Genomic DNA, 16,630 nt, shown 5'->3' with positions numbered 1-16,630 from the left:
CTGAACCCACCGCGAGGAGAAGTCGATAACCACCAGATAAGAATGAGCAAGAGTCATGAAGTAAGTGTGATAACAAACGTGTGTCAGTATTTTTGATTGCAGCAGGCTTAGGAAGCACTCTTCCATGGTCGTCATAAAAAGTCCAACGTGTTTTAAGACCACACTTGTACTCACTGTTGAGGTTGTGTCCATGATGACTCTCCCCACATGTGCAGAAGAGAATAGGAGGTTCAGAAAACGTATCTGTTGTACCTTTCTTGAAGATCTTTTGCTGATCTGATAAAATATATCACACCATGCAGAACTGACAACTGGTGCAAGCAACTTTAATATCAATATATCAACATTATGCGACTCTTAGGAGCTTGATAAGCGGTTTTGGGGTGAGCTAATAAAATCGATGGAGTATTTTCTTTTTTTTTTTTGCAGAGCGAGAGGTTTTGTGTTCATGTTTGGAGGGTAGAGCACAAAGAGGTTGACACACTTCAAAGAATGGTGCGTTCTGCGGTTTTGATAATGCAACACCTTTCCTATCTTTTGGTGAACGACATTGGAGTCTGGGACTTGTAGTCTCACTTCTATCTTTGTAAACAATAGACTCAAAAAACAAATTACACATCCTAAAGCCCACTGGCAGCAACGGAACAACGAGGGATGGGGGCTCAATCCTGTTAAAGGGACACTTTAGCAAATAGAAACATGCTCAACTCCCTTCGACCCGGCGCACACACCACCGCTTGAAAACTCTTTGCATTAATAAGAAGCGGCAATGTATAGAATACTTCCTCAGTAGCAGCAGCTCTAGACCTCGAAGAAGGACTAGCGTGGAATGTGCTTCCAGGATAGGAAAGGATTAGTCAACGTTTGCCCTGAGGACCTCATTAGTTCAGGGGCAGCCACAGCATGAAATACAAAATGATTTCTAGACAAATTCATTACTTTATTTCAACGATTGAAATCCAAGCGGACAGAGGTTCAGTGGTGCTTTATTTTATGTTGCTTTTGGCTATATCCTGTTTCACTCCGGTTAGGCAAAGTGAGAGGATGTGGTCTGACTTCTAGATTGTCGACTTTGGTGCTGGAGACCAACGTTCGCGCCCCAGGGTCACGTCCACATTCAGTGATTTTAGGCAAATCACTTAATCTCCCCGTGCCTGAATGTGTATTTGTGTAATGTAACCGGTGCTCATATAAAGCGCTCCAATAGTCGAGTTTGCGCTATATAAATCTGCATTAAAAAAAAAAGCACTTTAACAAAAGCGAACAGAGTTGCCTCCGAACAAGTTTCCCTCAAAGTAAAAAAAAATAATCAAGGCACAAGCGGTAATATTTCAGTTGTTAAAATTTCATGCACTTGACTCCAACTAACAATATTAGAAAAGAAACATATCAAATATAACAATATCACAGATTACGTTAAAGTACAACAACAAAAAACAATGGTGCTTGCCTCACAGTCTGCATCACCCGGTGCCTAAAAGCAAAATACAAAATGTATGTACTGACGTACCGGGAAATACATTGAGCAGAGACGCTAATATTTCAACTGTTACACTATCACATGGTTGACTTGAAATAATGTGGTTCCTTGAAAGAAAGAAAAAAAAAAGCAAGGCAAATTTAAAAAAGAGAACCCGGAGAAACAGACCCCGAAAAAAGCAACAATAATACCAGTAAAGGGGCCAATAGCCATAGGCGTGCCCAACAGGGAAAAAGGAGGGACATAACACATACTTAACCAATACCAAGTAGGACATTTTGAAAGATACACTGAAAAACAAATAGGAAAACCGAGGCGGGGACTGTTGGTTACCAAGTACATGATTCTCTTAAGAACAACCCTGCCAATAATGTACACTGAACAGTCCAAAAGGGATGTAGGCCTATAATAAGGAGATGCCATGTTTCTTTTTTTGGATGATAATGTCTGAGCAACACGACTTGGGCCAGCTGGTCTTGCATGCTAAATTGGCAGGGTTTGTTAAAATAGGTGCCCACAAATCCACCTCCAACTTATATGGGTCCGGGTCTTTGTGCATGGAACTTTAGCGTATAGTTTCAGCTCCTTCGTCCACTAAAAACTCAAAGGAAAGGAGGGCATGCAAATGTCTGGCTCCCCACTGACTGGATCTGACGTGTGATAAACTTGTTTCAAGTGCCCCACCCAGGTGTCTGCACTAATGTTGGCACAGATAATCTTAGAATCAAGTTTGAAAAGTTTGTTATTGTTAACAGATCTAAGTGCTCACGCATATTCGCGTTGTTGGAGCGCGCCTCGTTCTGCAGCGAAAGCGAATTGGGATGACGCCCAATGATGAAGCATGCTACAAGGGGCAACCCTGGTGGGTGAGGGGTTTCTAAGAAAAACTATGTTCTAAACATTACATCGCGGTGGAGAATTCGGCGCTCTTCCCCTACTGGGTTTCTATTTTTTTGAAGTAAATACTAATGAAGAGGGTGAACCCAGTTTTTCCTCTTCTGCCCCCCTCTTTTGATGATGATGATGATAAAAAAAGATTAACAGTATGTCAAAACAGGCAGGGATTTCTGGTCCTGCTGGAAGTGACCAGTGTTGACCAGGCGTTCTCCCATAAGGCCGCCTTTCTTCTACATACAGCTCTCTTCTACTGGAGGAGACCACCGCTGAGTCCCGAGGAAAGGCCCTGATGGCACTTTTGTAGGCAACAGTTGGCCTCTCTGTAGACCTTATCGAACCAAGAATGGACCACGGGCCGTTATTTGAGAAGGGCTTTATAACGTGTTTTGATAGTGGCCCCTAAAGAACAAAGGAGTCCACACTACATGTGGGGTCATAAGTCAGTCTTGGACAACCATAGAGTGTGCGCAAATGACCAGAGCCTGCTGGGTGCATCCTTCAACTAGACGACCTCCATGCAAGGCCGAGCCCATCACTGCGTGGTTGAAACTTTGTGCCCCCTCTGCCATGGCAGTACCCTGAGGATACAACACAGAGTGATGGGGAGGGGGTAAATGCCATCCCTGAATAATTCATGAAAGTCCCCACTAAAAAGAATGAGCGAGATTCCAGCCCCTCCTCTAACAGTAGGTGTTAAGACAATGTTGCTGCAGCCGTTCGCACACATTACACAAACCATATTTATGCAAATCTGGCGATAACTTGGATCCTCTGCAGTTCCTATGGCCAACAGGGACGGCCATGGAGAAGGAATTAGACCTCTGCGGTTCTAGAGCAGTGGCACCACCCACCGCCGAACCCAGTTTTGCACTGAAGTTCCCCAAAAATACGATATTTAAACTCTAATCATCATGAGAATAGCTAAGTTCCAGATCAAATATGAAATCAAAAAGGGAAACCAGGTTAGCATTGAACTTGGAAAAATTGTCATTGTAAAAATCGATTAGAAAAAAACTCAAAGATTTGGACCACTTGACCTGGAATGCTTGAATTAGCCTGCCGTGAGTTGGAATGGGAGAAATAGTGGGGTCTGGGGAGGTTGTAAACCAGACTGCAAGCCCTTCCCATGCCAGAAGAAAGGGCTGGGATGGAATAGCAAATAAACACATCACAGTTGACCTCATTTGGGGCTCGATTCTCCTGTAAGATGACCATTCCATAAAGTGAACTAAAGTCTACCCAATTCTTAACTCTTAGTTTTACCAAGGAGAACAACTACTTCCAGCGTAACATCTTAACCTTACTAACGGGCCTTTCAATGCCAGTGGGGCGTTGTTATAGATCTGATACACGTCCTAAGACAGACACGTCTTGGTGGCGTCGTGCTCGCCCTGTCGGGGATGGTAACTTCAACACAATCAACATTGGGCGACAGGAGGGTAAACCTAAGTCAATCAGTGCCGCGGTCACCAGATAAACACTGGCACAGAATAATAGTCTTTCATAGTCTGCTCAGGGGCATTCTTTTCCCTCATTACCCCTCCTCCTGTACCCAGGTCTCTGTAGAAATGCTGTAATGGCAACAGCTTCACATTGCTTTGTCATGCTAGGCCCAGGTAGGATGTACGATTCAAATCCCCAGTGATTGATTAGCAAAGTTGACAATTATGCAGACCCCCCAATCCCCGCCCCCCCTTCACATATTTGTTTCTCATAAAGCCCACCCAAGGTACTCTGAGCAAACAGAATCAGAAAACAGACTAGATTGGCAGCCTGAGAGAGTGTAGCCATGGGTGGCCATGTTCGTTAGCTGCTCAGTACTCTCCACTCTCCATCGCCAGGGGCTGAAGTCTGGGGACATTAACAAGACTCACAACAAAGGGGCAAGCAGCTGGGGGTAAGTGGATCACTGGTGAGCGGCCCCTAAGGCGGGCCGAGTCTGGTGGAGATTGATTAGAGACCGGCAAAATCATATGTTGAGGGTTTCATGGTGGTGATGAGACATTCAAACCTCAGGGGGAGCTCGAGACAGTAGCAAACTAGGAGACATGGGACATTGGGAACTAGTCCGAAGCATGTCCGGGGAGGGGGTAATAATCTGTAAAGCTGCAGTTAGAGCAGTAGGCTTGAATTTCTCCTTACAGCGTGCTCCATCGCCAAGCCCCATAGCCTCGAGCAGCTTGCTTTCTACAGCGGTCAAATGAGCAAGCACAGGAGGGAGGCAGGGAGATCGAGAAGATTCAAGTGAGTCAGTGAGCCTAGTAAGGAGATCGTTGAAGTCCTAGAGCACAGAGAAGTTGAAGGGCCAGGGACATTGCTGGTATGCAGGGGGTGGGGGCCGGCTGAGGGGCCCATGGTCCAATTTGTTTATCTTTCTTCGTGCTCTTTGCCGGGTGAGAACTAACTGCAGGGTACAAAGTCAAAATTGAAGTTGAGGGCTGGCCTTGGGAGGGTTGAGTCGTGATTGTAGTCGCCAGTGCTACTACGTTGAGCCTCTCCAGCTGGTACGGGATAGTCCCTATGAATTGGATCTATCAGTAACAAGGGATAGACAATAGGTTTCCTCTCCAGGGAGGTGTAACCATCTTCCTAGACAGGCTTTGTGTATTGTGGCAAGCTGGGTGCATTCACTGAATGCTTTTCAGACAGTGCCTGGGGCACACAAGGTGTCCCCGTGCATTTCTCAGTTGAAACCGGTTGCTGGGGCACTCAGCCCATCTCTGGCGCGAAACTGGACAAAGGGGAAGGGGAGTAACCACCCCCTCCCCAGGTCCTCCCATCGGTGGGACCCTAGAGTTAGTCCAACCCCTAAACTTAGTATAAGTATAGGAACCCAGTCCCTAGGAATTTAGATTACCCTAGACGAAACTCTGAAACCTATATCTTGGACCTTTGATATTCCATTTCAACTGGAAGACTGAAGAAATCTCCCTTGGGGTCAAGGAGTGACTCATCTATTCAAACAGGCACCAAAGAAGCATCTTACCGGTCTACATTTTCGAGGTTCCCGAAGCATCAGCGACACGGGACATGGACTTCCAGACATCTCCGAGGCCGACACGAGTCCCCAGCAAAGCTGAGACCCACAGCCATCATGAGACGTGGGACCGGAACTCCTGCACATCCAGCACATTTGCTAGTGCATCCACTTCCCAAGCTTTCCCGAAGTTCTGCATAGGGCTACTTGTAGTCCAAGCCCTGAGCACCTTTTGCACCTAAGCTTGTGGGCCTACACTCCACGAGTGTTCCGTGGGCACCTTCCTACATTTCTGCTCGAGGCCCCTTCGTGATCCCTGGTCCGTCGACTGGTGGGTCCCCACAAAGGAATCTCTTTTGTTTCTTGGGCTTTCCTGGTTGCTCCAGACGTGCTCTGACTCTCCTCCAAAGGATGAGTCCCTCAGACCTTGCTGGTCTGCACCAAAGCCAATCTTTCCATTCTGTCTGGGTTGCTGTTGCCAAGGCATGTTGGGTCCAATCCGGATACCGACGCAGCACTCGACATCCAACATGGGACAGCTCGAATCCAGCTCCTGGTTGTCATCGATGCCTCCTGGTCCTCGTGGCTGAAGAGTCAAGCTTCACCTACATTACCTGAAATCACCAGACATCGGCTGGCATCTTCTTGTTGCCTCCCTGGTCACTGGCTAGTGACCCAGACTCTGTACCCTCTGCTTTCAGGTTCTTTAGAATTCCGATCCACCCTTGGATCCATCCGGACACTCTTCACCTGGTCGCCTGTAGCACTCCTTTGCAGCTCTCCATAGGAAACGACGACGAAACCGGACACGAAAAGACACCTATGCACCCAGCTTACCTGGGTGAGGTAACACTAGTACTCTGGTGCTACCGTGGGTCTTGACTCTCGAAGTGTCCAGTACTGAAGAGGTTTGTTCCTAGTCCACTCCTAAGTGTTCTTAATCTTTAAAAATCTAATTGCGGACAGGAGATAGTCCGGATCCATGATCAGCAGGTGGACCTACAATCACACATGGAAGACCTAGAGAATCATAAATAACACAACTGAAAAGGGTTTTTGAACATTGTTGAAACCTGCCATCCTTTTTTCTGTTTAATATGGCCCACTTCAGAAATCAATATGAACTGATATATTAACCCTTTGCGCTACTTTATTAGCGAGAAAACTGCTACTAAACTAAATGCTGAACTCGAAATACAAAAGTACAAGTTCCACATGTAAAGAAAAACGATCTCTGTGAGAAAAGTAACTCCCAGGTATTCTCAAACCTCATAAAATACAGTTTGCGAATATTCAGCATGATTCATTGTACACATACATGTTCCGACTTACCAGCAGGGATTAACCCTTTGCGATAGTAAATCATCGCAAGCCAACTGCCAGTACAGTATACTCCCAGTAGAGCACTCCGTTCGGCCTGTAAAAATCTTCTTAGTTCCCAGATTCGCAAGAGCTAGGTGGGGAGGCAGAGCCTTCTCCACCCTGGTGCCCAAGCTCGGGAACTCCCTCCCTCCAGCACTGGTAGAACAATCCTCTCTGGCACTCTTCCGCAAACTACTTAAAACTTGGCTCTTTACCGAGGCCTATCAGTAGATCTTGGATCCGGTGCCCTGAGACTATGTGTTTTGTCCGTTGTTGGCGCCCTGGGCTAAGTTGCGCAATACAAATCTCCATTCATTCATTCATTCAGTACTCTAAAACTTTGACATAAACATTTATATCAATGTAGCAGGGTTAACCTGTTTAATTCTTTACACTTATCGAGCGTGTCTCTGAGTCACTGGGGTTGCAGGTGATAAAATAAAACCTAGCTGCTGCCGATGGCTGGGTCGCTAACTGTCTGTCACAGTCCCTTGCTGCAGACAGGTGCTGGAAGTTTGCACAAGTGGGAGTAGTCCTCGCACAGCGAGAGCAAGGAGCTTATGCAGTGCGTGGCACCACTTGGGCTTGCGAGCCGTGCCTGTGTCTTTTAAAGACACTCAGCACGGACTACCTGCCCTCACTCATAACATTCGTGATCGGACGCAAGCCTCTGGAAGGCCAACACACAGGATGGGCAGCAGCACCGGTAGGACAGGAGGTCAGTTCTTTGCCACTGTCGAGCAGTTTTTTAAAATGGTTAATTTAGGGTCTTCTATGTAAGAGTGTGCATTAAAGAGCAGGTTAACATGGCAGTAATTAATGTTGTTGGGAGTCCTCAAGTAGCACAGGCCGGGCAGCCCTCTTTGGTTACCTGGGCTCCGCACTAACTGCTCACTTTTTTGGTATCATATGTTTAACTTAGCAGGCTGTAGTGGTAGGCTTTGCACTGGTGCCCAAGCACGTATGCTCCGCCATCCCCCGACAGGCCACAGGGATCGGAGTAACCAAGACTCTTATGGCCGGCTACTGGATGGAGTTCTTTCTCAATTCATCTCTGCGCTTCTAATGATTATTTTAATTTGAGGGTAACTTTCAGCAGGCACCTTCAATCAACTAGCCAGGCAGTTTACTCACAGTGTTACCAGTACCTGCTGGTTGCGACGTGATCCACGGGACTCATGATTACCCCCAGCTGAGGCAGGAGCTCGACTCACTGTCTCGCTCAAGTCCCCCACCGCTTCGAACGACCAGGGACCTCACTTCCTGTGTTCAGGCAGCCGGACGCGAGGTCATATCCTAGTGGTAGCTGTGGAGAGCAGCCTTCAGGCTGAGACTTGGAGACGAGTTGACTTGGAGACGAGTTAAGCAAGTTGTTTTACCAATTATAATCTCTTGAATGATCAAATGAAAGCACACAAGGTATATATCAAATATATATATGTATTTATTCTAAACACAACCCCTGTGCACTCTTTAAGGTCAGAGGTATAAGTACAATACAAGGAACTTGATTAGCATACGAAAAGTTTCACAGTATACGTTATGCCCTAAGGGCCTCACAAACCATATACTAAAATAGTGGTATTAGAACCACGTGAGAGTTAGAAAGCAGGCCTAGGGCCTGTGGAATCGCTGGGGCTGCCTAGAACCACCAAAGGTTAGGAAGTAGGAGGCCCACGGGAGACGCGTGCAGTGTATAAACAGTCGCGTGTTACCATTGACTTTCTATAGAGAACAAACAAGTTACAAAGTTACAGTTTAAGGACACTTCTAGGTGAACTACGATGGAACCCTTTTAGACTAGGACACTTCGAGAGTCAAGACCCACGGGAGCACTGAAGTACTCGTGTTACCTCACCCTGGGAAGCCGGGTGCATAGGTGCCTTTTGGTGTCGGGTTTCGTCGTCTATTCCAATGGAGAGCTGCGAAGAAGTGCTGCAGGCGACCAGAGGAAAAGTGTCTCAGTGGATCCAAGGGTGGATCGAAGATGTGAAGAACCCGAAAGCAGAGGGGACAGAGTCTGGATCGCTAGTGGGCTAACATGACTAATTTGAGACCCATTTCCCTTTTACCATTCTTGGGAAAGCTCATAGAAAAGCATGTCAACAAGCACTTGTCTAATCACCTGGAACACACTGGTGCACTAGATCCATCTCAGTCGGGCTTTAGACCAAAATACAGCACGGAAACAGCATTGCTGTCAATTACCGATGATCTGCGCATGCTCCAGGACAAAGGAACATCAGCTGTCCTGGTGCTGCTGGATCTATCGGCAGCTTTTGATACCATCTCACATGAAATTTTGGTTGAGCGCCTGACTGAGACTGGACTAGGGGGCATGGCATTGGCTTGGCTAAAGAGCTTTCTTCTGGATCGAACCCAATGTGTCACCATGGGAGATTTTCGATCCAAGGAGACCAGGATTACTAAGGGGGTGCCACAGGGCTCTTGTTTGAGCCCTACATTATTCAACATCTATGTGGCCCCCCTGGCGAATATCCTGAGAGCCTTTGGTTTTTGCCCAGTGTCATATGCGGACGATACTCAGCTGCTCTTTCCCTTTGACCATCTAACTCCAGAGGTATTACATTCTTTCTCTGAGGGGATGAGAGCAGTTTCCCAATGGATGTCTTTGAATAAGTTGCAGTGCAACGTTTCAAAGACAGAGGTTATGCTCTTTGGGGAGGCTAAAATCTGCTGGGCTGCTGACTGGTGGCCTCTAGATCTTGGCCCAGTCCCTGAGCCTAAGCAGATAGTCAAGAACCTAGGGGTCTGTCTGGAACAAGAACTCAGCCTGAAGCAGCATGTTACCAACATTGTGGGGTCCTGTTTTCGAACTATAGGACTACTGCGCAGAGTCTTCCCACTGCTTCCAGACACCATTAGAAAGACCCTGGTCCAGGCGCTGGTTATCAGTCGTCTCGACTATTGTAATGGTCTCTTGTTGTCAGCTAATGAGGAGGATCTGGACAGGTTGCAGGTTGTGCAGAATACTGCAGCTAGGCTGGTGGTTAATGCTCCTCCCAGAACACCATCAAAACCACTTCTTGCCAGGCTTCATTGGCTCTCCATTCGTCAGAGAGTCACCTTTAAGATATGTTGTACGATACATAAAGGACTTCATGGTTTGGGTCCCTCTTATCTGGCAGACAAGTTTGTGCCGTATGTCCCTTCCCGTGCTCTGCGGTCCAGTGATCAATTGCTTCTTATGATTCCTAGGATCAAGCGGGCAAGGCAAGGGGGTAAGGCTCTGTCGGTAAGGGGACCGAAGATTTGGAATGGCCTCCCTCTCCAGCTTAGGCAGTTTGAAAATCATCTGGCCTTCAGGAAAAAGCTGAAGACGTTCCTGTTCCAGGGCTAACTATACCGTCTCAGAATTGGATTGCAGTTATGTAACTTGTTCTCCTGTAGGTTCGACAGTCATAAAGCGCGGAGATACTCCCCTGGGAGTCTATTCTAGCGCTCTACAAACACGCAAAATAAATAAAATAGCCAGTGACCAGGATGGCGATCGGAAGATGCCAGCCGATGTCGGGTTGATTTCAGGTGAAAAGGTGAAGCTTGTCTCTTCAGCCACGAGGACCAGGAGGCGTCGACTACGACCAGGAGCTGGATTCGGGCTGTCCCACGAAGGATCTAGTTGACTGCGGTGTCTGTATCCGGATTGGACCCAACAAGCCTTGGCACATACAATCCACGCAGGATGTTGAGATGGGCTTCTGTGCAGACCAGCAAGGTCTGAGGAACTCTCCCTTTGGAGAGGAGTTGGAGCAAGCCTGGAGCAACCAGGAAAGCTGAAGAAAGTGAAGATTAGTCTTCGTGGGGGCTCACTAGCCAACGGACTAGGAACAGCGAAGACTCGTCGAGCTGAAATCCACAAAGCGGGTCCACAGGACACTCGTGGAGTGTGGGCCTCTGAGCTTCGGTGCAAAATGTGCCCTGGGTTGGTGCTTCAAGCACCCCAATGCACAACTTCGTGATACCTCAGGAAGTAGGTGCAGGTTGCAAAATGCAGGATGTCCAGGAGTTCCGGTCCCACGTCTCTCGTGTCCGCCACAGGTCTCAGCTGTGCTGGGAGCGCAGGTCAGCGTCCGAGATGTCTGGAAGTCCGTGTCCTGTGTTGCAGTTTCTTCGAGATCCGGTGGGAGCCTCGAAAATGCAGACCAGCAAAGATGCAGTTGGTGCCTGTTTGAACAGGGTGTTCACTCCTTGACCACAAGGTAGATTTCTTCCGTCTTCAAGTCGATATGGAATGTCGAAGGTCCAAGATATATGTTGCAGAGTTTCGAAAATGGTAATCTAAAGTCCTAGGGACTGGGGTTCTATACTTGTAGTAAGTTTAGGGGTTGGACTAACTCTAAGGTCCCGCCTATGGGTGAACCTGGGGAGGGGGATGGTTACATCCCTTCGTCCAGTTTCGCGCCAGAGCTGGGGCTGAGTGCCCTAGCAACTGGTTTGAACTGGGAAATGCATGGAGCACCTTGTGTGCCCCAGGCAGTGTCTGAAAAGCATTTACTGAATGCACCCCTCCCGGCCCCAATACACTAAAGCCTATGTGGGGAGGTGCTAGCACCTCCCTGGACAGGAAACCTATTGTCCAGGCCTCCCCTGTCGGAGTTTCGTCCAACAGCAGGAGTCTGTGGCAGCAGCACCCATATTTTTGAAGCTGGGGATCAGTTTAACTTTAACCGGGTTTAAAAGTAACTACATGTCTTCTCCCTCTAGAAGGGTGGAATCCTACCCTCGCTGCCAGAACTGGCGAGGGGGTAGTATTCCAAACTGTTTGACACCTTACACAACATGTTTTGATAAAGCCAAACCTCATTAACCGCGAGGATTATAATGCATTTAAGAGTATATGGTATGGCTATATCAGAGAACATCTATAAGGAGATGGTTCTGAAAACTGCAGAGGGGCTCAGCTCATGCTAGGGCACCATCTCACAGAAAACCAAGCACTCTGCCTCCAGGATTGTCAAGGTCTGCCATAGGAGTGACTTATAGGTTACTATGTGTCTATATATAAGGTAGATATAGATATACTATATCTATGTAAGGGGTGATTGACACCACAGGTTTGTACTTCCAGCCTGGGTAAGGTGGTGTAGTTTGGAAGGCTAACCAGGGGTGGCACAATACATGCTGCAGCCCCTGGTAGGCCTAAGGTGCACCTATGCCCTGGGTACCTAGGGTACTCTATTCAGGGGCTCACAAGGGTGACCCAGTAACCAATCTGGTATGTGCCTAAAGTATGTGGTATCAATCTAGAGAGAGTACAGCTAGGCTGTGGGCCTGATTAGCAGGGCCACAGCCATACTAAAGTCGAAAAACCAGTGAATCACAGCAAAAAGTGGGAGTGTCCATAGGAAGCAGACCCTACTCTCCTACACTTATCGCCTGTTTATGTGAAGACTCGAAAAACACGGAACAGAACACAATAAACAATCGGGAAGGTGTGCCGGTTCACACTGAGTCTAGAGCAGTGGTATCATTGTGAATGGTACTATGGCACTGGTGCAAGCCCGCAGGTCTCACTCTCCGACAAGGCATCCGGCTGAACATTTTCTAAACGCGCGTTCAGTCACATAGACTCCTAAGTTCTAAAGATGAACAGTAGGGGTGCCTGACACTTTCTTCACTGGATGTCGCTAATGCGAAGAAGTCTGCAGAGGACACTGGTGTGCCTGAAAGGAGTCCTATACTGGCCCACCTCCTGCAGCTTTCTTCGTTTCAGGATTCCCATGGGCCTTTGCTGATGAACCCCCTCCCCCCTCTATATGTTTCTCCCCCACAGTATGAGGTTTTCCAATCCGTTTGAACAAAACATAACATTGAATGTTTTTCAAAAATTATAAACCAAATTCTGATCTGCTATCCAGTAATACGAAATAGACATCATGTCAGCTTCAACACCCAGGTACAGACCGTAGCTGCCTCTTGCTTTGCTAAAATTAGAATAATCAAACGGCTTATTAACTATCTGCCAGAGGACTGCCGTAAGACTGTGATCCAGGCACTAATCATTTCCCATCTTGATTATGCCAATGCCCTCTACCTTGGTATCACAGCCGGCCTGTGTCACAAACTACAGACGGTCCAAAATGCCGCTGCTCGGCTGGTGGAGAGAATCCCCGCCAGACACCACATCTCTCCACATCTTCGTAAACTTCACTGGCTACCCATTGCGAAAAGGTGTGTCTTCAAGGCAATGACGCTGGCCTTCCGTGCATCTAAAGGCACTGGGTCAGCCCATCTGAAGACCACCCTGCGCCCTTACGCTAAATCCAGGCTACTACGCTCCAATGCCCTTTCACTGCTGGAAACTCCCCGCTTTAAACGTTCCCGAGCAGGTGGCAAAACCTTTGCGGTTTGCGCCTCTCAGCACTGGAACCAACTCCCCCTAGCCCTTCGCGCTTCCCAAACAGAACCCGCATTTCGTAAATCCCTGAAAACCCTTCTCTTTTCTTCTTAGTTTGGTTACCTTACTGATTCCTCCTGATGTCAGAGCCTTTTTGCTAGCGCCGGGATGCCCCGTTGGGGTCGCTGCGCGCTTTATAAAATACACAAATAAATAAAAATAAATAAATAAATAAAATGTTGGCATTATGAAATGAATAGCAGCCACTTAACCGCTGTCTTAACATATGCGTATGGCGTTCTGGATATAATTTCACCTGTTCCTTATCTTCTAAAAATGCCCTGAGATGTGCATGGCATTCTAAACCTGCTGTGACATTTGTCTGTTCTGGACATGCTCAGATGTGGAGAAGTGTGGCTCAATGGGTAGATCGGCAGATCCTGATGCAGAGTTCTGGCCCGGGACCAGGGTTCAATTCCCGCCTCGGCGGGTCTTGGGCTCAATTTCCTTGGACCTGTTAATTCTCGCCTCGGTGCCTATTCTAATCATGGGTCCCACTCTGCAACTCCGGGCAATAGCTTGCTTAATCTCCACAACGGCCCCAACAGCGCTGGGATGCCTGGCTTCACCTTGGGGGTGCCCAGGAGTGGACATTTCACAGGGAAAAGCCAGGAAGGGTTCCTAAGCGGTATACGGACAGCGCCGCGACACTTCGGTTGGAGGTAGCTGTGCGCTTTACAAATGCTGACATTTATTATTTTCCCTCTGTGACTGCCGCTTGCAAGCCCTGTATTTGTCTTTTAGTGTCACCGGTTCCGTAGAGTTATCCAGCTTCCCTTGCTGGAGTATCTACAGTGGTTTGTGGAAATTCAAGAAATACTTAACACATAAACTTGCCATGTTTGTAAAAATCAGTGACCCTCCAGACAGGAACAAGCATTAAAAATCACATCAGTTAAGATCTCGCGTAGCCCTCACAGCAGAGAAGACTGATGTTGAATGGGCATGGATTGTTTTCCTCCCTCCAGCTGTTAAAGCAAGGTTGATTAATAGCGGTGTTGCACTGTTTGGACTGCTGCTGTTTAGTTTGCCCGTGTTCTACACATTTTGCCATTAGTATTGTGATTAACTTTGAATGTGCCTAAGTATCAATGAATCCCTTCCAGCATCACTGTTCTGATTGTCTTAGCACTTCAATACGTTCAGATTTGATTTTGAATTCTCTTTCCATCCAACAGGGACCGAGCTCTGGAGAGTGTCTGAAGGAGATAATCAAGTGATTCCGGTCAGGCGGCACCCGGACCACACGTTGGTCAGGAACGAGGTCCTTCCGTGTTCACAGCAAGGAATACATAAAAGTGTCTTCGAAAATAAACTCAACCCCTCCCTTGATTGCGAAGGTAGTGATAGCTCAACCAAGCGAAGGGGAGTGCCCACAGAAGAACCCCCCCAAATCTGTAGCAGGGCTGACAGTTGTGATGATGAGCCGGGTCCGGACAGTGATACCGACAGCTCGGATGAGTTGACACCAGAAGCACGTGCACAAAGATGTCTTGAGAGCAGCAAAAGCATCAGACAGTCCTCTCCCGTGAGTCGGAAGCATTTCCGATGTAAAATAGGGAAATTCTTTCAGTGTAAAGAATGTGGAAAGACTTACAGCTTTTTGAGAAGTTTGAAGCTGCACCAGCGCAAACATTCATCCACTGCAAACAAGAAAAAAGATGCCAATGCTACGACACTAAACCAGAGTGGCATTAAACCAGGAAGTGTGATTAAACCAAAAAGAGAGAAGCCATTTGAATGTGATGAATGCGGAAAGCGCTTTTGTAAAGAGAAGTTTCTTAACAGACATAAGAAGGAGCACACTGATGACACTGTGCATGAATGCACGGTATGTGGGAAAGTATTTGCACAGGCGTCCTATCGTTTGCATCACGAGAGACTGGTGCATGCCAAAGAGAAGGCTTATAAATGTGGGGTTTGTGAGAAGGCGTTTAGGGGGCCATCTGACCTGAAAAGACACCGTAAGACTCATTCCGGAGAGAAACCCTACGAGTGCAGCGAGTGCGGGAAGAGTTTTAGTATGATCGATTATCTGAAGGTGCATCAGAAAATCCATACTGGGGAGACACGCTGCATATGCAGCGAGTGTGGCAAATGTTTCTCCAGAGTGTCTTATCTGAAAACGCACAATCGAATACACACTGGAGAGAAACCGTATACCTGTCCTGACTGTGGGAAGAAATTCATTGACACTTTGCGTCTGGCCAGGCATAGGCTGACGCACAAAGGAAAGAAACCCTTTCAATGCACTGAATGCGGGAAAAGCTTCACTAGTAAAATTAACGTAACTCGACATGAGAGAAAACATGCAACCAAACTCCTGGCTGAAGAAAAAAATCTAACTATAGAATTAAAATGATGCCGGAGAACTTGTTTTCACAGTGGATTTGCTCTTGCTTCAGGTTATCACATAAGTGCAGAAACAACACAAGGATTAATAGACACATTAAAGGTCACAGACAATCTGCACAGGGTTGTGGCATTGGATTACTTCTGAAAGCAGCTTTGGTGACCTGCACATTCAGAGGAGAGTTCTTGAAGTATGTGTAGGAGCATAAATGTATCTGCACGCACGCCAGAAGAGTATTATCCTTCTCCCAGTAAGAGAGCAGTGCGGAGCCCCTTCAGCTGTGACCTCATTCATAAAAGGTGATTATTCTTGTCATAGCAGGAATCGGAAAGGAGTTCCGTTGTAAACTGAATCCCGTCTGGAGACAGAACCCAACCTAAAGAATAATCCTCAAAAGCTCCATGATCCCCGCGACATCATCCTCTACCCAGGTGGATTTCGAAGGCATAGCAGTACGTAATACAAGAACGCACACACAAGAGATCACGTGTTGATGGCCAAATGCCCACGTTGGTTCTCATTGTCGAACATGGGAGTCCACTGTGTATCTTCCCCTTCCCGGGAGGACACTCAGAAATGTAGAGAAAGAAAAGAACAAGATCTGCAAAGTATTTAAGAAAATGTTTAATTTATCAACTGAAACGAGAGTTAGACTTTGGAACCCAACTGTTTTTCTTGAAACAAGTTAAATAGTTAATGCTCAGACTATTTTAAGATTCAAATTTCTGTTTCATGTTGTCTTTTATGAGACATACAGAAATATTAATGTAGAATCCATTGAAAGTGTTGCTTTTTGTAGAAGTAAACGTCATTATTTGAAAAACAATTTTTTTTTCTTCTATTATTAGCAGTTTAATAAAAACACGTACCAGACCCGGGGTTGTCAGAGCTGTACACATCTATAGGAAAGTTTCAAAAAAAAAATAATGGATTACTGAAGTATCCTAGATGCTGGGGAAACTTCATAATTTTAAAGACAACTGGAGCGGAACACCCAGATTATATTTGCAACACAACATTAAGTTGAGATCAATAAAGCAAGTATCCGTACTAGTTTTACGTTCTTGATGGCATTGAGCGAGGGATTTTTGTGTAACTCTAGAGGAATTTTGTTCCATATTCTTGGTGCACTTAGCAAGAAGG

At 46.8% G+C, this 16,630-nt stretch overlaps 1 protein-coding gene across 3 annotated transcripts in view; it reads left to right on the top strand.

Annotated features, from left to right (window-relative positions):
- LOC144773668 (uncharacterized) overlaps nt 1–16,313 on the top strand; it is a 106,165-nt gene extending 89,852 nt beyond the window's left edge. For all 3 annotated transcript variants that reach the window (XM_078658816.1, XM_078658817.1, XM_078658815.1), the window contains one exon: nt 14,313–16,313. In XM_078658816.1, the coding sequence (XP_078514942.1) occupies nt 14,313–15,496 (1,184 nt within the window). In that variant the 3' untranslated portion in view covers nt 15,497–16,313. The remainder of the gene's footprint in view (nt 1–14,312) is intronic.
- The last annotated feature ends 317 nt before the right edge of the window (nt 16,314–16,630 follow it).

Source organism: Lissotriton helveticus, chromosome 8, assembly GCF_964261635.1.
Source record: "Lissotriton helveticus chromosome 8, aLisHel1.1, whole genome shotgun sequence".
NCBI lineage: Eukaryota > Metazoa > Chordata > Amphibia > Caudata > Salamandridae > Lissotriton > Lissotriton helveticus.
Note: the sequence above shows the minus strand (reverse complement) of the source record. Positions and strands in the feature narration are given on the sequence as shown.